At 40.2% G+C, this 26,977-nt stretch overlaps 1 protein-coding gene across 1 annotated transcript; it reads right to left on the reverse strand.

The window, feature by feature from the left end:
• Nucleotides 1-17,379: 17,379 nt before the first annotated feature.
• Nucleotides 17,380-23,173, reverse strand: LOC122899234 (AP-1 complex subunit sigma-2-like). The gene is made up of 2 exons (XM_044236818.1): nucleotides 23,020-23,173; nucleotides 17,380-18,050 (listed from the first exon to the last, which is right to left on the reverse strand). The coding sequence occupies exons 1-2, from the start codon at nucleotides 23,171-23,173 to the stop codon at nucleotides 17,422-17,424; spliced, it is 783 nt and encodes a 260-aa protein (XP_044092753.1). The 3' UTR covers nucleotides 17,380-17,421.
• Between the last annotated feature and the right edge of the window lie 3,804 nt (nucleotides 23,174-26,977).

Below are 26,977 nucleotides of genomic sequence, written 5' to 3' on the forward strand. Positions count from 1 at the left end.
GAAGGCTGGGGTAGCGATTCTCATATCAGATAAATTAGACTTCAAACTAAAGACTGTAGTCAGAGATACAGAAGGACACTACATAATCCTTAAAGGGACTATCCACCAAGATGATCTAACAATTGTAAATATCTATGCTCCCAATATGGGAGCAGCCAATTACTTAAGAAAACTGTTAATCAAGATAAAGAGTCATATTGATATGAATACACTAATCGTAGGTGATCTTAACACGCCTCTTTCAGAATTAGACAGATCATCGAAGCAGAAAATCAATAAAGAAACAAGAGCATTGAACGACACATTGGACCAGATGGACCTCATAGATATATACAGAACATTCCACCCTAAAACAGCAGAATACTCATTCTTCTCAAGTGCACACGGAACCTTCTCCAGAATAGACCACATACTGGGTCACAAATCAGGACTCAGCCGATACCAAAAGACTGAGATTATTCCCTGCATATTCTCAGATCACAATGCTTTGAAACTGGAGCTCAATCACAAGGAAAAGTTCCGAAGGAACTCAAACACCTGGAAGCTAAAGACCACCTTGCTTAAGAATGCTTGGATCAACCAGGAGATCAAAGAAGAACTGAAACAATTCATGGAAACCAATGAGAATGAAGACACTTCAGTCCAAAACCTATGGGATACAGCAAAGGCGGTCCTAAGGGGAAAATATATAGCCATCCAAGCCTTGCTCAAAAAAATTGAAAAATCCAGAACACACCAGCTGTCTCTACACCTTAAAGAACTGGAGGATCAACAACAAATCAAACCAACTCCACACATAAGAAGGGAAATCATCAAGATTAGAGCTGAGATCAATGAGGGAGAAACCAGAGATACAGTAGAACGTATCAATGAAACTAGAAGCTGGTTTTTTGAAAGAATCAATAAGATCGATAAGCCACTGGCTACACTAATCCAAAAGAAAAGAGAGAAATCCCAAATTCATAAAATTATGAATGAAAAGGGAGAGATCACAACTAACACCAAGGAAGTAGAAACAATCATCAGAAGTTACTACGAACAGTTATATGCCAATAAGCTTAGCAACCTTGATGAAATGGATGCATTCCTGGAAAAATATAAACTACCAAAATTGAACCAGGAAGAAATCGACAACCTGAATAGACCGATATCTAATAACGAGATTGAAGCAGTGATCAAAAATCTCCCAAAAAACAAGAGCCCAGGACCTGACGGATTCCCTGGGGAATTCTACCAAACCTTCCAAGAAGAAATAACACCTATTCTCCTGAAGCTGTTTCAAAAAATTGAAGCAGAAGGAAAACTTCCAGACTCTTTCTATGAAGCCAGCATTACCCTGATCCCCAAACCAGGCAAGGACCATACCAAAAAGGAGAATTTCAGACCAATATCACTGATGAATATGGATGCTAAGATTCTCAACAAGATCCTAGCCAACAGGATCCAACAACACATTAAAAAGATTATCCACCATGATCAGGTGGGATTCATCCCTGGGCTACAAGGATGGTTCAACATTCGTAAATCAATCAATGTGATACAACAAATTAATATGAGAAGAGAGAAGAACCACATGGTCCTCTCAATTGATGCAGAAAAAGCATTTGACAAAATCCAACATCCGTTCCTGATTAAAACGCTTCAAAGTATAGGGATAGAGGGAACATTCCTGAACCTCATCAAATCTATCTATGAAAGACCCACAGCAAATATCATCCTCAATGGGAAAAAGCTTGCAGCCTTCCCGTTGAGATCAGGAACAAGACAAGGATGCCCACTTTCACCACTCTTGTTCAACATAGTATTAGAAGTCCTAGCAACAGCAATCAGACAACAGAGAGAAATAAAAGGTATCCAAATTGGTAATGAAGAAGTCAAACTCTCTCTCTTCGCAGATGACATGATTCTTTATATGGAAAACCCAAAAGACTCCACCCCCAAACTACTAGAACTCATACAGCAATTCAGCAGCGTGGCAGGATACAAAGTCAATGTGCAGAAATCAGTGGCTTTCTTATACACTAACAAGGAAAATACAGAAAGGGAAATTAGAGAATCGATTCCATTTACTATAGCACCAAGAACCATAAGATACCTGGGAATAAACCTAACTAAAGAGGTAAAGGATCTATACTTGAGGAACTATAGAACACTCATGAAAGAAATTGAAGAAGACACAAAAAGATGGAAGACCATTCCATGCTCTTGGATCGGAAGAATAAACATCGTTAAAATGTCTATACTGCCTAGAGCAATCTATACTTTTAATGCCATTCCGATCAAAATTCCACCAGCATTCTTCAAAGAGCTGGAGCAAATAATCCAAAAATTTGTATGGAATCAGAAGAGACCCCGAATCGCTAAGGAAACGTTGAAAAACAAAAATAAAGCTGGCGGCATCACCTTACCTGATTTCAAGCTTTATTACAAAGCTGTGATCACCAAGACAGCATGGTACTGGCATAAAAACAGACACATAGACCAGTGGAACAGAGTAGAGAGCCCTGATATGGACCCTCAACTCTATGGTCAATTAATCTTCGACAAAACAGGAAAAAATATACAGTGGAAAAAAGACAGTCTCTTCAATAAATGGTGCTGGGAAAACTGGACAGCTATATGTAGAAGAATGAAACTCGACCATTCTCTTACACCGTACACAAAGATCAACTCAAAATGGATAAAAGACCTCAACGTGAGACAGGAATCCGTCAGAATCCTAGAGGAGAACATAGGCAGTCATCTCTTCGATATCAGCCACAGCAACTTCTTTCAAGATACGTCTCCAAAGGCAAAGGAAACAAAAGCGAAAATAGACTTCTGGGACTTCATCAAAATCAAAAGCTTCTGCACAGCAAAGGAAACAGTCAAAAAAACAAAGAGGCAACCCACGGAATGGGAGAAGATATTTGCAAATGACAGTACAGACAAAAGGTTGATATCCAGGATCTATAATGAACTCCTCAAACTCAACCCACACGAAACAGACAAACACATCAAAAAATGGGCAGAAGATATGAACAGACACTTCTCCAATCAAGAAATACAAATGGCTATCAGACACATGAAAAAATGCTCATCATCATTAGCCCTCAGGGAGATTCAAATTAAAACCACATTGAGATACCACCTTACACCAGTTAGAATGGCCAAAATGAACAAAACAGGAAGCAACATGTGTTGGAGAGGATGTGGAGAAAGGGGAACCCTCTTACACTGTTGGTGGGAATGCAAGTTGGTGCAGCCTCTTTGGAGAACAGTGTGGAGATTCCTCAAGAAATTAAAAATAGAGCTTCCCTACGACCCTGCAATTGCACTCCTGGGTATTTACCCCAAAGATACAGATGTCGTGAAAAGAAGGGCCATCTGTACCCCAATGTTTATAGCAGCAATGGCCACAGTCGCCAAACTATGGAAAGAACCAAGATGCCCTTCAACGGATGAATGGATAAGGAAGATGTGGTCCATATACACTATGGAGTATTATGCCTCCATCAGAAAGGACGAATATCCAACTTTTGTAGCAACATGGACGGGACTGGAAGAGATTATGCTGAGTGAAATCAGTCAAGCAGAGAGAGTCAATTATCATATGGTTTCACTCATTTGTGGAGCATAACCAATAGCATGGAGGACAAGGGGCGTTAGAGAGGAGTAGGGAATTTGGGTAAATTGGAAGTGGAGGTGAACCATGAGAGACTATGGACTCTGAAAAACAGTCTGAGGGGTTTGAAGTGGCGGGGGGGGTGGGAGGTTGGGGTACCAGGTGGTGGGTATTATAGAGGGCACAGCTTACATGGAGCACTGGGTGTGGTGAAAAAATAATGAATACTGTTTTTCTGAAAATAAATAAATTGGGAAAAAATAAATAAATAAATAAATAAATAAATAAATAAATAAATAAATAAAAAGTGCAGAAATCAGTGGCTTTCTTATACACTAACAATGAAAACACAGAAAGGGAAATTAGAGAATCGATTCCATTTACTATAGCACCAAGAACCATAAGATACCTGGGAATAAACCTAACCAAAGAGGTAAAGGATCTGTACTTGAGGAACTACAGAACAGTCATGAAAGAAATTGAAGAAGACACAAATAGATGAAAGACCATTCCATGCTCTTGGTTCGGAAGAATAAACATTGTTAAAATGTCTATACTGCCTAGAGAAATCTATAGGTTTTTTTCCCGAATTTATTTATTTTCAGAAAAACAGTATTCATTATTTTTTCACCACACCCAGTGCTCCATGCAAGCTGTGCCCTCTATAATACCCACCACCTGGTACCCCAACCTCCCACCCCCCCCTGCCACTTCAAACCCCTCAAACTGTTTTTCAGAGTCCATAGTCTCTCATGGTTCACCTCCCCTTCCAATTTACCCAAATTCCCTACTCCTCTCTAACGCCCCTTGTCCTCCATGCTATTGGTTATTCTCCACAAATGAGTGAAACCATATGATAATTTACTCTCTCTGCTTGACTTGAGAAATCTATAGTTTTAATGCCATTCCAAACAAAATTCCACCGGCATTCTTCAAAGAGCTGGAGCAAATAATCCTAAAATTTGTATGAAATCAGAAGAGACCCTGAATCGCTAAGGAAATGTTGAAAAACAAAAATAAACCTGGGGGCATCACATTACCTGATTTCAAGCTTTATTACAAAACTGTGATCACCAAGACAGCATGGTACTGGCATAAAAACAGATGCATAGACCAGTGGAACAGAGTAGAGAGCCCAGATATGGACCCTCAACTCTATGGTCAATTAATCTTCGACAAAACAGGAAAAAATATACAGTGGAAAAAAGACAGTCTCTTCAATAAATGGTGCTGGGAAAACTGGACAGCTATATGTAGAAGAATGAAACTCGACCATTCTCTTACACCGTACACAAAGATCAACTCAAAATGGATAAAAGACCTCAACGTGAGACAGGAATCCGTCAGAATCCTAGAGGAGAACATAGGCAGTCATCTCTTTGATATCAGCCACAGCAACTTCTTTCAAGATACGTCTCCAAAGGCAAAGGAAACAAAAGCGAAAATAAATTTTTGGGACTTCATCAAAATCAAAAGCTTCTGCACAGCAAAGGAAACAGTCAAAAAAACAAAGAGGCAACCCACAGAATGGGAGAAGATATTTGCAAATGACAGTACAGATAAAAGGTTAATATCCAGGATCTATAATGAACTCCTCAAACTCAACACACATGAAACAGGCAAACATATCAAAAAATGGGCAGAAGATATGAACAGACACTTCTCCAATCAAGACATACAAATGGCTATTAGACACATGAAAAAATGCTCATCATCATTAGCCCTCGGGGAGATTCAAATTAAAACCACATTGAGATATCCCCTTACACCAGTTAGAATGCCAAAATTAACAAAACAGGAAACAACATGTGTTGGAGAGGATGTGGAGAAAGGGGAACCCTCTTCCACTTTGGTGGGAATGCAAGTTGGTGCAGCCTCTTTGGAGAACAGTGTGGAGATTCCTCAAGAAATTAAAAATAGAGCTTCCCTATGACCCTGCAATTGCACTCCTGGTTATTTACCCCAAAGATACAGATGTCGTGAAAAGAAGGGCCATCTGTACCCCAATGTTTATAGCAGCAATGGCCACGGTTGCCAAACTATGGAAAGAACCAAGATGCCCTTCAACGGATGAATGGATAAGGAAGATGTGGTCCATATACACTATGGAGTATTATGCCTCCATCAGAAAGGATGAATACCCAACTTTTGTAGCAACATGAAAGGGACTGGAAGAGATTATGCTGAGTGAAATAAGTCAAGCAGAGAGAGTCAATTATCATATGGTTTCACTTATTTGTGGAGCATAACAAATATCATGGAGGACAAGGGGTGTTAGAGAGGAGAAGGGAGTTGGGGTAATTTGGATAGGGAGGTGAACCACGAGAGACTATGGACTCTGAAAAACAATCTGAGGGGTTTGAAGTGGCGGGGGGGTGGGAGCTTGGGGTACCAGGTGGTGGGTAATATAGAGGGCACGGATTGCATGGAGCACTGGGTGTGGTGAAAAAATACTGAATACTGTTTTTCTAAAAATAAATAAATTGAAAAAATATATATAAAAAAAATGCAAGACAAAAAAAAAGATCCTGGAAATGCTGATGTTATCATATAGATTATAGATTTAGAAGCATTTAAATAAATTTCTTTTTACAGTAATAAAAAATAAATAAATAAAAAAGAAATGAGTCACAAAAGTTACATATTGTGTACTTCCATTTATGCGAAATATCCAGAATAAGTAAAGACAGACACAGAAAACATAATGATGGTCTTTAGGCCCTGAGGAGCAGGGAGATGAGAGAATGCTTAATAGGTATGAGATTGCTTTTTTGGGTGATAGAAATGTTTTTGAACTATACAGAGATATTAGTTTTACAACACTGTGAATGAACTATATTCCTCTGAATTTTTTGCTTTAAAATCATTTTACATTATATGAATTAATTTATTATCCATTAAAAGCACATAAGCAAAACTCATAAATCTCAAAGAAAAGGTATAAAAACATAGTTTTAGGTAGAGATTTAAGTATTCCTCACTCAGGAATTGATAGAAAAAAAAGTCAGAAAATCAAATGTGATATAGGTGAACTGAACAGCACTTAGAACCAGCTCGAACAATGGATGCTCACAGAACATGCCTTCTAAGAATAGAACACAAGTTATCTCAAATGCACATGAAAGACCATATTCTGGACTACAAATCATAACAAGTCAGAAGTAATAAAATTTAAATCATGTAAAGTACATTCTCAGGTGATAATCTAATTAATAATAATAGAACAGTAGCTGATATATAGGAAGAAAGTTTCTGCCAACCCTCTTAGGCTCTCCAGGTAGGTCTAAAAATTAAACTAACAAGGACAGATTAAGAGAAGAGCATGCAAATTTGTTTAATAAAAAGTTTTGCATGACACAGAAGATTTCATAAGGAAATGAAGACCCAAAGAAGAGTTAAGTCTCAGTATCTTTGCTTAGATGAGGAAGCAACCCAAGTGAAAAAGATGTGAGATATATATCTAGATATATAGATATATATATAAAATCAATATTACTCAGCCATAAAGAAGAATGGAATCTTGCCATTTGCAACAACATGGATAGATACAGAGGGTATAATGCTAAGGGAAATAAGTCATTTAGAGAAAGACAAATACATATGATTTCATTCATGTGTGGAATTTAAGAAACAAAATAAATGAATAAAGAAAAAATGAAACAAACAAACAAAAAGACTCAAATACAGAAAATAAAGTGGTGGTTGTCAGAGAGGAAGTTCATGGGGAATGAGTAATATAAAGGGAATTAAGAGCACACTTATCCTGAGGCGCCTGGGTGGCTCAGTGGGTCTGCATCAGGCTCTCTGCTCAGCAGGGAGCCTGCTTCCCCCGTCTCTCTGCCTACTTGTGATCTCTGTCTGTCAAATAAATAAATAAATAATCTTTTTTTAAAAAAAAAAAAACACACTTATCCTGATGGGCACTGAGAAATGTATAGAATTATTGAATCATATTGTACACCTGAAATGGATATAAACTATATGTTAATTATACTTCAATTTAAATAATAGACATAAAAATGAAAACATAAATATAATAACAAAAGCAAAATTGCAAAATTTGCTTTCAGACAGAGACACCAGAGAAAAATAATTCCTGTGATTCTCCGCAACTATTGACCAGAAAACCATGCATGTGCCACGTTGGATCCCTTCTCCTGACTGTCCCCCAACTGCCCCGGCTCTGCCCTGAATCAGCCGGGCTCAAGGGTACAGTAGCCACAGTAAGCACCACTCAGATTGCTATCAGGCAGCACACATGCCGACACGCACCCCCAGCACAGTCAAATCTGAAACTACACAGTGATTAAATCTGGAGCGGCAGGCAATCATCCTCTGAGATGACTCACAAGCATTGGACAAGCAGATCAACCAGTGACAGTATGTCCAATAACAGGGGTCCTCCTGTGATTTCAGAAATATTTTTAAATACTAACGTGATAAAAATAATAATAAAAATTAAAAATTAACTCTCAGAACTATTGTCAAATGACCAATGGGATCTTCTGTGACAGAACCCCAGGTATGAGCTCATGTTGTGTTGATGATATTTCTTGTCACCACTGTCCCCATCGAAGAGCAGTGGCCGTCGGCACCCCACAAATACACTTGTTCTACAGCCTGAAGAAGACACACCAGACAAAAGAAAAGGCTGTCCTAAGACTGTCTTTGTCAGCCCCTAATCGGTGCATTTCAGTTCGCCCCAGTGACAGGACAGATGACTTTATAGAATCAAATAACATGGGTAATGATCACTCACTGTCATATTTTACCAAAACTGAGGCTGTGCCTGATGCACGAAATAGACACAGCCAACTACCTTTAGCACACAATGTCTCGTCTGGTGACACGTGGTAACTCCTGCTCAGTGCTGCTGTTAGAGCATGGCTCCCATGAGGATGCTGAGGATGGCTACTCCAAACGTCAGGTCCTCTGGAATGATGCCATGTCTCCACTCCTGGTGTCTTCCAGCTCCAAATACAAAACAGGTTGGCTGGTCCCCCCAGGAACCAGTCCCTAAACGTCCATGGAGCTTTAGACTCTATTCGATTCCCTGAAAGCAACAGGTCCAGTACCATCCTTTGTCAGCCTTCTAGGTGGAAGCCAGTCTTTGGAACATAAACAGATTATGAAAAGATAGGTCTCTGTGGAGTAGACGTCACACATCACAGAACACTTTGTCGACATTCGGGGCAGACATGAAGGGCTCAGGAGCAGACAGCTATTGCGCTCACTGGATTTTCACTCAGGACAAGTTAGTTGAGAGTGTGAGATAGCAACGAGGAGCGAGGAAAACTTATATATATAAAATTTTTTTCTTCACATAAAGAAACAGATTCCATGAGTGGCCCCTTGGAAAAGAGGTTCCAGGAAGATCAGGTCACTTGGTCATCTAACTGGTTACAGTCTGACATACAGGCAAAAAACACACTTTGGTTGTGTTGAAGAGTTTACTCCAGTGACTTGGGAATGGCTTGTTCAGACAGTAACAGTGCGCACAACCATCTGTGTGATGTTCAGAGCCCAGTGCACGTGAGGGCACAAGGCATAGCCTCGCACCTCTACTGTTGGCCAGGCACAGTGTCAGTTTCTCTGACTCATCTGCTCTGTGCCATGGGCTGCCATCCACTGTAAAATGGGAGCGTGCCGACATCCTCCCTCTCTGGGATTTCAGAACAACTGAAAAACAAATCAACAGAAGAATGTTCAAGTATAATTGGATTCTTTTCAAATACTGGAAGATATTTTTAATGATCTCTCCCTGTAACTTTAAACACGGACATGATGGTCACAGAGCAGGGGCTCTGGGATCAGGCAGGACTTCATGGTCAGGACATACGTACAAACTGGGTGCGTGGGTCAAAGGAAGTTAGTAGGCTGATGAGGTGGCCTTGGACTTTACCTAAAGATTAGAGAACACCAGTTAGTGTCTAGGATAAAGCAACTCTAAGTAAATATTTGTAAGTCTTACCGTGGAGAATATTCTCTTAATTACAGTGCATTCTAGCTAGCTATCTCTGGTCTGAAATGGGCTAATTAAAACAAAATTTTTTTTTAAAAAACCGGTAAAATCTGTAAAAATAAGTTTCTCAAGTTTGCTTTTACAAGGTAAGGAGAACCCCAAGAATTATGTCCCATTTTGCAGAATCACTGAAACTTTCCAAAAAGGAGCTACACAGACGTAGATGGCATCCCTGTTTCATAGTGGCCACACCTCCCAAGTAGAATTTCCACCTTGTCGGTGGCCGAACACAACTTTGCTGGGGAGCAACATATTTTCTGTGATTTTTCGAAATCCTCCCACCTCCTTCTTCTCTTCCCACAGTAGTCTCCAGGATAACCCCTGCTCAATCTCCCTAGATCTCTCCACTGCTGATTGCCTTCTTCATTCACTGCATCCTCTCAAAACCCTGCACACACCCCAGGCAAAATTCAGCCCCCAGAGAATGCAGAGAAAGCTCTGTTCATTACACACATGCCTGCTTCCCGGAGCAGCTGACCTCATGTCTGTAAAGTGGGAATTGATTAAATAAATATGATATACCCAGACCACAGAATATCTTGTATGCATCGGTCAAATAGCTGAATTATGTTAATCCATGAAACAGGCATGTGGTGTTAAGTACCGAAAGTAGGTTGCAAATAGTCCAATACAGTGTGTACATATGTGTTTGGAAAGCAAGGTAAATGTGACATATAGTTCATCGCCATGGGGGGAGGTGCTGAAAATGAACATGTATTTACTGATTATGTATCATCTATCATTTGTTATTATTTCTTTTTTATTAATTATTTTTATTAACATATAATGCATTATTTGCCCTAGCAGTACAGCTCTGTGAATCGTCAGGCTTTCACATTATTTCTGTTTGAATTTTGTACAAGTGTATTTTCTAGTCACAAATAGTAGAAAATGAACAAATTTATTTTATAAGAAAGATAACGTGCTGTAATTTGGTAATACAAAGAAGGGATATATCAAAACTAAAAATTAGATTATGAGATTATTTTCTCCAAAAATGGATTCTTCTTTTTTGGACAATTTAGTCATCATAATTTATCTTTTAAATGGTGCTTTATGGGCGCCTGGGTGGCTCAGTGGGTTAAGCCGCTGCCTTCAGCTCAGGTCATGATCTCAGGGTCCGGGGATCGAGTCCCGCATCAGGCTCTCTGCTCAGCAGGGAGCCTGCTTCCTCCTCTCTCTCTCTGCCTGCCTCTCTGTCTACTTGTGATCTGTCTCTGTCAAATAAATAAATAAAATCTTTAAAAATAAATAAATAAATAAATGCTGCTTTATGTGCCTGCCTGTTTATGTGGGCCCAGATATAAACTCCTCGCTTGGGATCCTGGAACAAAAATAATAACACAAAATAATAACACAAAATCAGAATATTAGAAGATACTCAGTAAGCTATTATCTGTCAGTGAACATACCCCACCTACAAGAAAAACCCATTTAAGCGTAAGTTGTATAAAATTGTATTTGTATTGCTTTTATTTATTTTTTTTAATTTTTCATTTCTTTTCAGCGTAACAGTATTCATTGTTTTTGCACCGCACCCAGTGCTCCATGCAATCCGTGCCCTCTCTAATAGATTCACCTCCATTCTGGCTTGTTGGAGGTCAGATCTCTCTTTCCAGCACAGGCCGCTCTCTTTCCTAGGCCAGGAGGCCCTTCAGCCCCTCAAGGCAACGACTCTGTCTTCCAGCACTTAGTACCTGCACAGAAGGGCCGTGGGAGGCCTCGCTCTGGGCTTCCGCGCCCCCTACATTGTTACACTGTTCAGTGATCTTTTTGCATCTTTTGAGGTTTGGGCTCCCTCTTCTGGACAACCTGTTTCACATCGCCAGTTTGTTTCCCTAAAAGCAGAGCACGTAGATATGGAGTGTTCTGGGCAAAATGAAATCAAAACATAATTTCTGACAGTTTGGGGTAATCTTATTTCTAACACCCGAGGTAAGTTGTTTGCTGAGCTCCCACAGGAGTCAAAGAAGGGTTTGTGGGCTTTAGCAACAAGAGCATCTGAAATTACAGGACACCCCTTCGGCCCAGACCTGAGAACCATCAGCTCCAGGCTCTGCGGCTAAGCGTCCCGCTCTGAGTAACACCGAGAGAGGGCAAAGGGGCCCTCAGGCAGCGTATCCAACGCAGCTGCTCCTGAGGGATGTGAGGTCTGGTAATGTAAACAGGCTGATGAGATCCAAATTCAGAGCACTTGGGATTGTCTGGAGCCCTTACACACATACCCGGTTATTCTACAACCACACAGGGGCTTCTCAGTAAGCCCAAACGAAGGCAGGCATCTTTTCTGAAATGCCAGAGTAATGGGCTTTGGAGAGATGTTTGGGGGGTAGGGGCACCCTGGGTATTGCCGTTAGAGCTCTGGTCCCCAGGCAGGAGGGCCTGATTCCCTTTCAGACTCTGCCGCCAATGGGGTGCTAGGCCCTGGTGGATCTGCGCTTCACATGTAACCTAAGAGAACCGGTCAAGAGTAGTACCTTTGGCTGCCATTGGCTCCTGCTGTCCACAGGCTGCTCAGGCAGATGACTGAGATAAAACACGCTCCTCTGTCTAAAAAGCTGGGCTGTAGGAAACGTCTGTCCCTTTTTCACATGGCTCCCAGGGACTGGGTTCATCAGGAGGAACGAGCTGAAGCAACATAGGCAAACACAGGACATCTCCTGCATAATGAAAATTGTTCACCACCAAACTCTTAGATTAAAAGTTTGGCTTAAATATGATTTGGGAAAAGCAAGTCTTGTTAACAGGGTAAGGAGGAGGCTGGTACTTAACTTCAGCTCTTCTGATTTTGGCAGATGTTGCAGACATCAGAAGTCCAGTGGGGATGTGGTAATGCCAACACGACACTGTCATTAACAGCCTCATTATAAGCAGTCTTATTGTTCTTGTCAATGGGTGATGGCACTCCCGTGGGTGTCAAGTGAATCTCATTACAGTTCTGACTTGCATTTCCCTAATAACTAGTGATGCCCAGCAACTTTTCAACTTTTCACTTACCTGTTGGTGATTCATTGATACTTTTTGGGAAAAATGTCTATTCGGGTCCTTTGCCAATTTTTTAGTTTGATTACTTGGTATTTTTTACTGTGCATTGTATGAGTTCTTTATATATTTTGGATATTAATCCCTTATCAAATATATAATATGCACATTTTTCCCATTCCATAGGTTGTCTTTTCATTTTGTTGTCTGTTTTGATGCCAATATCATATTCTTTTGATTGATAAAGCTTTGTAATATAGCTTGAAATCAGAAAGTATGCCTCCCACTCTTTTCTCAGGATTGCTGTTTATTCAGGGTCAATTCATGGTTCCATATATATTTTAAGATCTGTTTTTTTTTACTTCTGTAAGAAATGCTATTGGAGTCTTGATAGTGATTGTGTTGAATCCATAGATGGATTTTGGCAGTACTGACATTTTAACAATATTAATTCCTCCAATCTATTAATAAAGGATAACTTTCCCTTTATTTGTATCTTCTCTCTCTCTTTTTTTTTCATCAACATCTTATAGTTTGAAGGGTAGAGATATTTCACCTCCTTAACTAAACTTATTTCTGAGTATTTCATTGGTTTGGATGCTATTATAAAGGAGATCTTTTTAAAAATTTCTTTTTCAGATAATTTGTTGTTAGTGTATAGAAATGCTACTAATTTTTTATGTTAGTTCTGTATCCTACAACTTTACTGAATTTATTCCTTAGACTTAGTAATATTTTGGTAGAGTCTTCAGGATTTTCTGTACATAAAATCATGTCATCTGCAAATAGAACTTTACTCTTCCTTTCCATAATTGGCTATATTTTATTTCTTTTTCTTTTCTGATTGCTCTGGCTACGTCTTCTAGTACTATGTTTAATAGGAGTGGTGTGCATGGGCACCCTTGTCTTGTTCCTAATCTTAGAGGAAAAGCCTTAAAATATTGGTGTTAGGTGTACTCTTAACTATGGGCTTGTCAAATACAGCCTTCATTATGTCAAGGTATATGCCCTCTATACCCACATTATTGAGAGTTTTTATCATGAATGACTGTTGAATTTTGTCAAATACATTTTTTGTGTGTTGGAAATATCTTGTGATTTTTTTTTCCTTTCTTTCTATTCATGTGGTATAGGATATTGATCGATTTGTGTGTGTTGAATCATCCTTGCATTCCAGGTTTAAATCCCACTTGGTCATGGTGAATGATCCTTTCACATGCTGCTGAATTTGGTTTGCTAGTATTTCAGGCAGGACTTTTGTATCTGTATTCGTGAGGGATGTTGATGTATGGTTTGTTTTCTGGTGATATCCTTTTCTGGCTTTGTTATCAAAGTAATTCTTGTCTCAGAAAATGAGTGTGAGAGTTTTCCCTACCCTTAATTATTTTTTTGAGAAGATGAGAAAGATTAATATTAAATCTTGTTTAAATATTTGGTAAAATTCACCAGTGAGGTCATTTGGTCCTGAGTTTTTCTTTTTGGAGAGATTATTGATTACCAATTCAATCTCCTTTCTAGCAATTTTTCAGTCAGATTTTCTATTGCTTCCTGATTCATCAGGTTGTATGTTTCTAAGAATTTTTCTATTCCTAGATTTTCCACTGTGTTGATGTACAGTTCTTCCTAGCAGACTCTTATAGACCCTTTGTATTTCTGTGATATCTATTGCATGTCAGTTTCTCATTTACAATTTTATTGATTTGATTCCTCTTTTTTTCCCTAGGTTATTTTAGATAAAGGTTTATCAATTTTGGTAATCTTTTCAAAGAACTAACTCTCTTGGTTCTCTGATTCATTGGTCATTCAGAAGACTCTTCCATTTCCATGCATTTGTGAATTTTCCAGTTTTCCTCTTGTAATGGAATTCTAGTGTAATGCCACTGTGGTCACAAAGGTTAATTTCTAGATCTTAATTTTCTTGGATTTGCTAAAACTTGTTTCATGGCCGAACCTAGGGTCTATCCTAGGAAATGTTTCATGCATACTTGAGAAGAATGTGTATTGTACTCTTCTCAGAGTATTTTGTACATCTGTTGGGTCCATTTATTCTATAGTGTTGTTCCAATCTGCTGTTTCTTTATTGATTCTGTCTGGATGATGTATCCATTGTTGAGTGGAGTATTAAAGTCCCCAACTATTATAGTATTGCTGTTTATTTTTCCTTTTTAGTTCTGTTATGGTTTGCTTTATATATTTAGATGCTCCAATTTGGGGTACATAAATATTTACAATTGTCACATCTTCTTGATGTATTGATCCTTTTATCATTATATAGTAACCTTCTGTACCTCTTTATTATTTTATTTTAAAGTCTATTTTGTCTTATATAAGTATAGCTACCTATACTTTCTTTTTTCTTTTTTTTTTTTTTTGGTTGTTGCCATTTGCTAGAAATACATTTTTTCCATCCCTTCACTCTCAGTCCGTGTGTTTTTATTTTTTTTTTATTTTTTTTTTTTAGAGAGAGAGAGAGAGCACAAGTAGGCAGAAAGGCAGAGAGAAGGGGAAGCAGGCTCCCCGCTGAGCAGAGAGCCCGATGTCATGCTGGATCCCAGGACCCTGAGACCATGACCTGAGCCGAAGGCAGAGGTTTAACCCACTGAGCCACCCAGGCGCCCCCCGTGTGTGCTTTTAAAACTAAAATGAGTCTCTTTTAGGCGGCATGTTGTTAGATCTTTCTTTTAAACGTCAGCTGTTCTATGTATTTGAATGGAGAATTATTTGTTTATATTTAAGATAATTAATAGGTAAGGACTTATTATTGCTATTTTATTAATTTATTTTCTGGTTGTTTTGTAGATCCATTGTTCTTTGTTTCTTAACCTACTATCTTTTTGTGTTCTGTTTTGTTTTGTTTTGTTTTGATGTCTTTAGATATCACTGCACTTGACATCTTTATCATGGGTGTGTGTGTGTGTGTGTGTGTGTGTGTATAATTACTACAGGTTTTTCTTTTTGTGCTTACCCTGAGTCTTACATAAGATATCCTGAAATTATGCACCCTATTTTAAACTAATAACAACTTGTCATTCTGGGAAGCATTTATTTTCATGTCCTTTGTTCTCTTCAAAATGTTGCAAGTTAAGGAGTGAATATCAGATATATTGATTACATCAGAATACTTGTTCTTGGAGTAGGGAAGCCAGAGAAGTAGTACTCACTCAAAAACCTGTCAGTTACAACTTACTTCTCTTGAGGACGGCACAACATTACCCTTTCACATATATTAGCTCATTAGGCCCATCCAACCAGATGATATTGCCATTCTTTTATGAGAAGAAATATTTAAGCTTACACATACTAATAAATGATTTATTATTCAGGATTTATCAGACTGAAATGTCACTGCAACATGGGTCATCTACTTCTAATTCAGTGGATAAATGGTGTCTGGAATAGTGTGTTATGACACTCTGAAAACATTTGTTAAATATATTAAAATTAATGAAATGGACAATTGCTGCTTAACATTAAAAACTAAATAAAATTTCAATAAAATAACAAACTAATAATGACTAAATTTTTTTTGTACGTCGAACGTTTATTACAACTAATCAGTGATGTGATAAGACAGAGCTATCATGGCCTGAATATGTGTATTGGTCACAATCACAACAAAGCTGAATCCAGCCCAGCAGATACAAATGAAAAGTGTAAACCGTGAAGACGTGTCTACATACACAGAAGTATGTATAAAAGTTGACACTGAAACAACTGTATAGCCTTAAAAAATACAGGGCCCACTAATGTCATTTGACCTCATTCGACTCTCACTTTTACATGAAAAGTGGTGTCTGCTTTTATAAGATTTCTGATAACTAGGCATTGCCATGGAAGGGAAGGAAGCTGCCCTCAAGTTTGCAGCACTTGTAAGTGGAGGGGAGCAAAATAAACTTGGCCATAACAAGCACCCCAGGAGGAACAAGTCATGCTTGAAACAATGACTTAAGCAACACTTATCTTACACTTAACTTATCTTACAGAAAATAACTTATCTACAGATAATGTGTTCTTCTCTTCACAGATACCGTTGTGAAGAATTCTGGTAAGTCAATGTTTCCGTTTTTATTTGGGGGCCTCAAAAGCTGTCTAAGTCACTAAATCGTTATGACCACGAAAAAAATCTGTCTCAGGAGTTGAACGTTCCTTGGCCTTAAAAGTAACGTGCTCACTATTAAACAGTCAATCTTTGTTCCTCGACCCCGGTTTGGAATGCCGGAGAAATAATTTTTAGCGTAAAACGCATCATTTCAATTTAGTCATTTGTGTATTCCCTTTAAGTATGTAGTTTCCAATAAGGGTCTTTGGTATAAATTTGGTTTTTTTCTGAAGTCTCAATATAAACAGTTAAATTTTAATTTATTTGATATGTGAGTATCGATTCCCTTTATTCTCAGATATGCTGAAATGCTACACACTAGTCTTTGGTTTCATAAAGCCAGGTTGCATATTATAATTTAACAGTTTCCTTTGCCAAAGACGGTAATTAATGAATGTAAATTGCCTGATTCTGTCATTCTCATAGATAACATGATTCGATTGGGAGAAACAGATCTATAAACTTTAACATATCCAGAAAAGGTACCTTTCTTTTTCTGCATCATTCTAATTTCTATTTAAGTCCCTTAAGTTAGCACTTGATTAACCAAAAATTCCCTTTAAAAAAAAATGGTGTAGGCCTGAATGAAGCAGCTTAGCAAAACAGTACTACTGACAAGACGTCATCTTACACCATTAGCGAACACGGACATGAAGGCAGTGACCATCTACAGTGTGTGAAATGCCACAAGAAGTCATCAACAAGGGAGGAGAGTTATGTCAGTCCAATTTCTTCAAGAACACTACATGGGGTTTCAGCTTCCTCCTGCAGATCAGCCTGCTCAATTGCTTTAAGGACATTTTTCTTGGATGTTTCCTGAACTTCCCCTCCCAAAAGAAATTCATCCAAAATAAAATAAGCCTTCTCAAAATTAAAGATGATATCAAGTTCACACACACTGCCAAAGTACTTGTCAAGTAATTCCACGTAACGATGAATTATTTCCAGGGTAATTAGCTCGAGGTCCTGACCCTCGATAGCACAGCAAAAATACAGACTAGCATATCTTTTGTAAACAATCTTCAGATCTCGCCACTCAAGAAAGGTGCACATTTTAGGTTTCCGTGCTAAAACGGTTTGAACAAGTTCTCTTGTAATCTTTTTCTTCTCTTTGTCTGATAGTGGGACATACCATTTCTGCAGTCGAAGCTTTCGCTGACGACTAAAAAGCAACATAAACTGCATGGCGGCCGCGGGTAGCGGGCGCGGCTGAGCTCGGCCGGCGGCGGCGGTGGCGGCGGCCGCGGTGGCAGCGGCGGCGGCTGAGGGGAAGCCCCTGTCGCCAGGCTGAGGAAGAGAAGCCGTGTTGCTGTGGGGAGGGGACCCAGTTAGCGGAGGGAAGGCTTAGGCAATAATGACTAAATTTTAATAGAATCCCTAAGTTTTACACTTCTACTTCTCTTTCCCCTCAAATTTTAGATTATTGATGCTACAATTTATGTATCTCTTATGTTGTATAGCTAATAACAGATTATTGTTGTTATGGCTTTTTTTGATATTTTTTTCTAAGTGTTATACTGGAGTTATAAGTGAATTATACAACATCATTTTCATGTTGTAGATTTTAACTTTGACTACATGTTTACCATTACCAAGGAGTTCTACACTATCTCCTGATGTTTTTATGAAGTTAATTAACATCATTTTCTTCCACTCAAAGAACTCCCTTAACATTTCTTGTAAGACAGGTCTCACAGTGTTGAATTCCCTCACTTTGGTTTGTTTGAGAAAGTTTTTATCCCTTTTCATTTCTGAAGGACTACTTCACTGAGTGTAGAGTTCTTGACTGACAGGTTTTTTGTTTCCACATTTTGAATATGTCATCCCTTTCTCTCCTAGTTTGAAAAGTTTCTGTTGGAAAAATTCTTCTATCATTTCATGGGGATTTCCTTAAATGTAATTTCTATCCTTTTTCCCTTTCCTTCAAAATTCCTTATATTTGGCTTTTGAAAATCTAGTTCTAATGTCTATCTGGGTAGCCATATTCAGGTTCAGCCTATTTGGACCTCATGGATTTTGATGTCTGTTTCTCTCCCCAGGCTTGGGAAGTTCAATTGCTTTAAATATACTTTCTATCCCGTTATCCTTCCCTTATCTTTCTGGGGTTTCCATAATGCAGATATTGTTGGGTTTTGTTTTGTTTTGTTTTGTTTGTTTGTTTTTATTGTGTCTTATAAATCCCATAGGCTTTCTTCACTCTTTTTCATTCTTTTCATTCTTTTTCCCTGTCTGGATACTTTCAAATGTCTTCTCTTCCAGGACATGGTTTCAGTCTGCTTTTGAAGCTCTCTGTTGAATTCTTCAGCTCAGTTATTATATTTTTCAACTTTAGAATTTCTGGGATTTTTTAATGGTTTCTATTTCTTTGTTGAACTTTTTGTTTTGTTCATGTATTATTTCCTTCATTTCATTTATTTGTCTCTCTGTGTTCTTGTAGTTCACTAAACTTACTCTGAACTTTTTGTCTGACAGATCATAGATCTCTATTTCTGTGGGGTCAGTTATTAGAGCTTTATTAGTTCCATCTGGTGGTGTCCTGTTTCCCTGTTTTTTTGTGATCCTTGATTCCTTATGTTGGCATCTGGGCATTTGAGAAAGTGGGCTCCTCTTCCAGAATTTACAGGTTTGCTTCTGCAGAGATAGTCCTTTACTTTTGCAGCTCAGTTTCAGTGTTTGGACATGTCTGCTGGTAATATTCTTGAACAGGTGGGGCCTGCTATTAAGGTCTATTTTGGGGTAAGCTCAGTTTGAGTGTGATTGTGCCATTGGCTTATAATAGCTGGACTGGACTGCTGGCTTCCTTGCCTGCCCACCTATGGCTATAGGATGGCCTCCAAAGTTGTCTGCATTTGTAGATCAGGACTGGGTACTGTATTTAGCAATAGGTGGAGCTATAACTTAACTTCCTGGGTCTGGCAAGGTAGCAAGATAAAGCAGGACCTACAGGACTTGTTGTTTAGGAACCTGAATCAGGATTTATCAGAGAAATGTATTCTGTCAGTGGCATCTCGTTCATGAATAGTTGTTAGTCATTCTTTTGAGAGGAAGTGAAGTCAGAAATTACCTATGTCACCATCCTGGTGACATCACTCTTCTGCATGAATTCTTTTTCTTTTTATTTATTTATTTATTTATTTGAGACGGAGATAGAGGGAGAGGGAGATAGCAGAGGACCAGAGGGAGAGAGAACCTTAAGCAGACTGCACTCTGAGCGTGGAACCCAACATGGGGGTCAATCTCATGACCCTCAGATTACAACTGAAGCAGAAACCAAGAGTCAGATCCTTAACCAACTGAGCCACTCAGGTACCCCTGGTTATGAATTCTTAATGGAAATTGGTTTTCTTCCTATTTAACACCAACTTGAAGATATATATATTCCATTCTGTCTCCTGTGCAGTAAATTTAATTATTGTTCACATTTGTTTCCTTTTTTATATGGAGGTAGCATTTTAGACTCCCCACATCTACTGTGTCCTAGATTTTATATTTTTGTATTTCCTGTATCAAGGAATCTTCAGTAACTACTGTGCTTGCATTGGTTCAACAGAGCCATTGGGAAGAAATCCATGTTTACTACTTGCATATGTCTCAGAGATCTCACCTTCTCTCATCTTAGGTCTCTGCACTTCCACAACCTGAGGAATATAATCTTTTAAATGTCACATTTTTTATAAAGATTTGTTTATTTATTTATTTATTTGACAGAGAGACAGAGAGAGAGAGAGAGAGCATGAGCAGGGAGAGAGGCTGAGGGCAGAGGGAGATGGAGAGAGACTCTCCAGCAGACTCCCCACTGTACTAGGATCCTGACTTGGGGCTCAATCCCATGACTGAAATCATGACCCAAGCCAAAACCAAAAGTCACTCAACCAAATGAGCCATGCAGGCACCCCTAATATGTTACAGTTTTTTCAGTAATAGAGTTATTTTTATGTTAATAAGATTATTCAGACTGTGAGTCTGGCTTTAACATATTTATTTAGACATATTAAAGATGTTTTTCTATATGGTATTCCTATTATCTACAGTTTCAATCATGTAATATCTGTTCTGATTCTGTTCTTATTTTCATCTTGTAATTTTCATCACAAAGTTTTGTTTTGTGGTATGTTTTGTAGAAATTGACTGTTAAAACAGATTCCTTATTATTTTATCTATGAAAATTCTTTCAGTTTTGCTTTTAAATTAAATTATTGTGCAAAGGAGCTTCATTCATTTTTGCCAATCTGGTGAGCAGATTTGGGGTTTGTTGTTTGGCACCATGTATGTTGTGTGAATTATACTGATATATACATGTAATTGTAGGTTTGTGGTTTGGAATGCTGTTGAGAAAAATTAGGCTGGAATATCTATGTTTGTACTATGTAGGATAAAATAGTTTTCCATTTCTTAACTTCTAATGCTTTTTCTTTAAGAGAGGTATTGAATTTATGAAGAATCTCACATTGAATGGCTCACCATTTTGGAGAACCACCAGGCTTTGTCTCTGTCTTCCTCAAATATTCACCCCATAAACTTCAAAGTCTAGTACACCAGACATGTACAAATTCTCTAAGTGGTGAAAGTGACTTCAAAGCTTATTAATATATTCCTATACTCATTCTTTATAATGTCAGAATTTCAATTAATTTACTGCTAGTTTACACATAAATTTAGGAGTTAACTTTATTTTATACAAATTTTTAATGTGTTCTCCATTTGGAGAATGTTTCTGAACACATAAAATCTGTCATAATGTGGGGACTAGAATCCAAAATCATATTTTTTATTTCAAAATATGTTCATCAAAAAATTTTCCATTTGTATGTACCTTTCAATTTCTTGGCATATAATTTTCTATATTATCCTGTTATTAGTTTTGAATCTGTACTGATCATAAAATTTTATCTCTGTGTGTTATTAATATTGTTTGTTCTTTTTCTACTTTCCCTAGTCTTATAAAACACGCTCTTACTCAATTTTATTGGCAAACACTCTTTGATTTTTTTGTTTTGTTTTATCCTTTAAAATTGTTTATTCAAATTATATCAGGGCCTACCATTTATATGCTTTGGTTAGCTCTGTTCTTTTTAACTCCTTATCTTCAAGTGTTTATCTTATTTAAGTTAACACATTTTGTTCTTAAATATAAGACCTTATGTATACATTTGACTCCTGATTTAGATGGAGATCACATGATATTTGTACTGAAATCTCTCAGGATTTGTACTGAGATCTCTTGAAATTTGGAATAAGTCCTCATCTTATGGTATTTGGAAGGAGTTCTCATGATATTTGGGTAAAAATCTCATGAGAACTGCGTGAGTTCTCATGAGATTTGGACTGAGATCTCATACTTCCAGTGGCAGGAACCAACACTGCCACTCCTTCCAGTGGCTGGCACTGCCACTGTTTACTGCCTCCAGTGGCAGTAACCAGCATTGCAAAGCATTCTGGCATCCCTCACACTGCAGCTGACCACTGCCTCCAGTGGAAAGAAAGACATAGTTTCTTCTTCCAGGAAAGAAAAATAGTTTCTTCTTCTTCTTCCTGCAGCTCACCACTGCTTCCAGTGCTAGGTAACTAGACTGCCACTCCTTTCAATGCCTCAAAGTGCAGCTCAACCTTGTCTCCAGTAGCAACAAGCTGCTCAGCCATGCCGTTCATGGTCTCAAACTGCATCTCAACACTGCCTCTAGTGACTGTAAGCAGCACTGCAAAGCCTTCAGACATCCCTCACACTGCTGCTGACCACTGTCTCCAGTGGTGGGAATGGACACTGCCTCTCCTAGGGTCTTGCCCTGCAGCTCACCACTGCCACCAGTGGTAAAAAAAAAAAAAAACCATTTCACTGCCAGGCCTTGCAGCACCTTAAACTGCAGCTCACTACTGCTTCCAATGATAGGAAACTGCACTGCCACTCTTTTAGAGTCTCACACTGTAGCTCAACGATGCCTCAGGGTGACACACTGCATGGCCACCCATCCATGGTCCCACACTGCATGTCAACATTGACTCTAGTGGCCATAAGAAGCATTGCAAAATCTTCAGGTGTCCCTCCCACTACAGCTGACCTCTGCCTCCAGTAGCGGGAACCGACACTACCACTTCTTCCAGTGTCTCCCACTGGAGCTCACCACTGCCTCTAATTGCAGGAAACTGCACTGCCACTCCTTGCAGCATCTCACCCTGCAGCTTAGCCACTGCCTCCAGTGGAGACAATGTGTACAGCAATGCCAGCCACGGACTCACACTGCATCTCAACACTGCATCTTTGGCCATAAGTGACACTGCAAAGCATCCTGGCATCCCTAGCAACAGGCAGCTGACCTTTGCCTCCATTAGCAAAAATCAGCACAACTTCCTTTTCCAGCGTCTCACTATGCAGCTCACCACTGCTTCCAGTGCTAGGTAAGTAGGTTGCCACTCCTTGAAGCATCTTGAATTGCAGTTCACTGTTGTCTCCAGTGGCAGAAACTGACATGGCGACTTCTTCCAGGAACTCTCACTGCAGTTCACCACTTCCTCGAGTGGTAGGAACCTGAGTGGCCACTCTTTCAGGGTCTTGCCTCCAGTAGCAATAAGTTGCACAGCCATGCTACCTATGGTCTCCCACTCTTTCTCACCACTGCCTCTAATGGCAGTAAGGAGCACGGCAAAGCCTTCTGGTATGCCCCAAACGGCAGCTGACCACTGGCTTCAGTGGTGGGACACTTCACTGGCACTCCTTTTAGTGCCTTGAACTGCAGCTCAGCATTGCCTCCAGTGGAGACAAGGTGCATAGCCACGCCATCCATGGCCTTGCACGGCCACTAGTGGCTGTAAGCAGCACTGCAAAGCCATCAGGCATCCCTCACACTGCAACTGACCACCTCTTCCAGTGATGGGACTGTCATACTTCTACCAAGGTTTCACGCTGCACCTCCACACTGCCTCTAGTGGCCACATTTTGCAAAGCTACACCATTAGCCGTCTCGCACTGCAGATCATCACCACCTTTAATGGTATTAATGAACACTGCAAAACTTCTGGCATCACTCACACTCTAGCTGACCACTGCCTCCAGTGGTGGGAAATGACTTTCCCATTTCTTCCAGGGTCTCACAATGCAGCTCACCACTGCCCACAGTGGTTGCAAGCTGACTGGCACGTCTCCCAGCTGCTTTCACAATACAGCTAAGCATCGCTTCCAGTGACAGAATTCTTCACTGCCATGCCATCAAACAACTCTCATTATTCAGCTTTCCACCACTGGAGGCAGTGCTGAGCTCCAGTGCAACAGATGCTGAAAGACAGGGCACTTCAGCTTGCCACCAAGGGAGGGAGTGATAAGCTGCAGTGGGCGAGACACTGAAAGATGTGCTGCTGGAACTTCCTGACAATGGATGCAGTGGACAGGCACAGTGCGAGGCATGGGAAGTTGAGGCAGTGTGGATTCCCTCCACTGGAGGCAGTGCTGAGTTGCAGTCTGAGGGATGGTAGAAGATGTGCCAGTGTGGCTTGAGACCAGTGGAGGCGTTGTGAGCTGCATTGCCAGACACTGGAAGGCCTAGCAGTGCAAGATCACACCACTGGAAGGAATGGTGAACTGTGGTGCTAGAGTCACTGGAAGACATAGCAATGCTGCTTGCCACCACTGGAGGCAGTGGCAAGCTGCCATGGGAAAAGTGCTGGAAGAGGAGTCAGTGAAGCCTGTCAGCACTGAGGGCAGTGGTGAGGTGCTGGATGACAGACCCCGAAAGGTGAGGCACTGCAGCTTCTGTCTACAGGATGGTATGGTAAGCTGTATAGTCTGTTTCCCCAGGCTCAAGAGTGGAGGTAACAACCCCTGGAGCCAAGCCCCCACTCATCATTGTGCCCTGTGTCCCCAGGTTTGGTGGTAATGGGCTGTCAGGATGGTGCAGCAGGTGTCTCCCAATGGGAGCTCTGGAGCCAGGGGGAACCAACCCTGACACATGGTGTCTTTTGAACCGAGGAGTTGAGTGTTTGTTTGGAAGAGTCTATTTGCTTCTCCAAAAAGGACAAGGGCATTGGCCGGCTTTTGAAGTGAATGACCACTAAAGAAACAAGCATGTATCTCTCCTTCTCCCAGGAATTGGACAGGTGTGCAGGCTTTAGGTGGGATGTGCCTGCTTATCCCCACCTGACAACCCTTCTTCACTCTGGCTCCACGAGACCTGAAGTTTGGAAATCAGCATCTGAGTCTGTTATGCAGCTTGTCCCAGGACATCAGTGTTCAAAGAATATAGCAGGCCCATTGGGTGCAAGGTCACATCCATGCCAGGATGAGAGGTAAAACTTCTCTTTCACCCCAAACATCCTGGGCTTTTCTCTTGTTTCCAGTGGAACCACAAAGTCACACTGAAGCAGCTGTCAGTAATGTAGAGTGGGTGCCAGAGTTCCTGAGTTTCCCTGCAGGGTGCTCATGGCAGGGGATCCCATTTACTCTGTTCATTTCTGGCTTATGAAGGTATTTGGAACAGCTCTTTCCTAGGCAATCCTTAAAAGGGGATTAAAAGGGGAAGATGAGATGGGCTCAGTGTGTGTTTTGAACATAGAATGTGTTCCTTCATCTAATAGTGTTTATTCTGTTGGGCCTGGGCTGTGGTAGGATGGCCAGCATCTAGAGTTGGGTGGCTGTTTGTGGTCAGATAGAGACATGGATGATGGCTTCTCCTTTGTCCAAGACGATGTATCCAAATGGATTTGTCTTTTCATCCAGAGTTTCAATGAGGGCAGAGGGAAATTTCAAAAGGATTCCAAGGAACCTTGGATAATTGAAAAGGGAAGCTTGACTTTCCAGTTTCACTCAGTGGACCATCTAGATAGTTGGACATGCCATATTTTCTCTGCAGTTTCATTGGTGGTAAATTTAGAAGGAGAGTCTTTGGGAATTCACCTGGGTAGAGGCATTCTGGTGGCTTCATGGCGCTTGGCGTCAGGAGCCCTGGGGTGAAATTCTGTAGCTACTTGCCTGATCCTGGGTGAGTCATGTTATCCCACAGGTTTTCCATTTCCTCCTTAGGAAATGGGTAGCAGGGAATATTCTGTTTAAAGTGGAACCCTCAGGGGAGGAGTCAAGATGGCAGAGAAGTAGCAGGCTGAGACTACCTAAGCTAGCAGGAGATCAGCTAGAGAGCTTATCTAAAGATTGCAAACACCTGCAAATCCATCGGCAGATCGAAGAGAAGAAGAACAGCAATTCTAGAAACAGAAAAACAACCACTTTCTGAAAGGTAGGACTGGCGGAGAAGTGAATCCAAAGCGACAGGAAGATAGACCCCGGGGGGAGGGGCCGGCTCCCGGCAAGAGGCGGAGCAATGGAGCACAAAATCAGGACTTTTAAAAGTCTGTTCCGCTGAGGGACATCGCTCCGGAGGCTAAACCGGGGCGAAGCCCACACGGGGTCGGCGTGACCTCAGGTCCTGCGGGGTCACAGAAGGATCGGGGGTGTCTGAGTGTCGCAGAGCTTGTGGATATTGGAACGGGAAAGCCAGCTGCAGAGACAGAGCCGACAGTAAGCTCGCAGCTCGGAGTTGCCTTCAACCGTTCGCAAGCTCGGTGAGCTCCGAGCCCAGCCGGAGGTTGGGCAGACGCGAGTTACTGGGAGCTGTTCGCTGAGGGCGCACAGGGGAGCGGGGCCCCGGGCTCTCGGCTCCTCCGGGCCGGAGACCAGGAGGCCGCCATTTGTATTCCCGTCCTCCGGAACTCTACGGAAAACGCTCAGGGAACAAAAGCTCCTGAAAGCAAAGCCGAACAGATCACTCAGCCCGGCCCCTGGTAAGGGCGGTGTAATTCCGCCTGGGGCAAAGACACTTGAGAATCACTACACCACGCCCCTCCCCCAGAAGATCAATAAGAAATCCAGGCAAGACCAAGTTCACCTACCAAGGAGTGCAGTTTCAATACCAAGGAGAGAGCAGCAGAATTCCAGAGGAGGAGAAAACAAACCACGGAACTCATGGCTTTCTGCCTGTGATTTTTTAGTCTTGCAGTTAATTTAATTTTTTTCTTTTTCATTTTTTTTCTCTTCTTCTGCTAAAATTTTTTATAACTTTTACCCTTTTCTTTTTTAACGTTTTTTAACTAGATTATCTAATATACATTTTTTTTCTTTTTTATACTTTTGTTTATTCATTTTCTTTTTTTTTAATTCTTTTTTTTCTTTTTTTTCTTTCTTTCTTTTTTGAACCGCTTTTTAACCCCAAATCAGAAGAGATCCTAATCTCTTCAATCTTTTTTTTCTTAATTCTTTTTTAAATTCTTGATTGAATTTTTAATTCAATCT

The sequence above is a fragment of the Neovison vison genome, chromosome 2 (assembly GCF_020171115.1).
Source record: "Neovison vison isolate M4711 chromosome 2, ASM_NN_V1, whole genome shotgun sequence".
NCBI lineage: Eukaryota > Metazoa > Chordata > Mammalia > Carnivora > Mustelidae > Neogale > Neogale vison.

Excerpts from the sequence above, each read along its gene's own strand:
- LOC122899234 (XM_044236818.1), bottom strand. The coding sequence starts at position 23,173 with ATGTCAGTTTCTGCCACTGGAGACAACAGTGAACTGCAATTCAAGATG. Across the intron at positions 18,051-23,019 it reads TTTTGCTAATGGAGGCAAAG|CCTTCCCTCCGCTAACTGGG; the intron begins GTCAGCTGCCTG and ends TTATTGCCTAAG.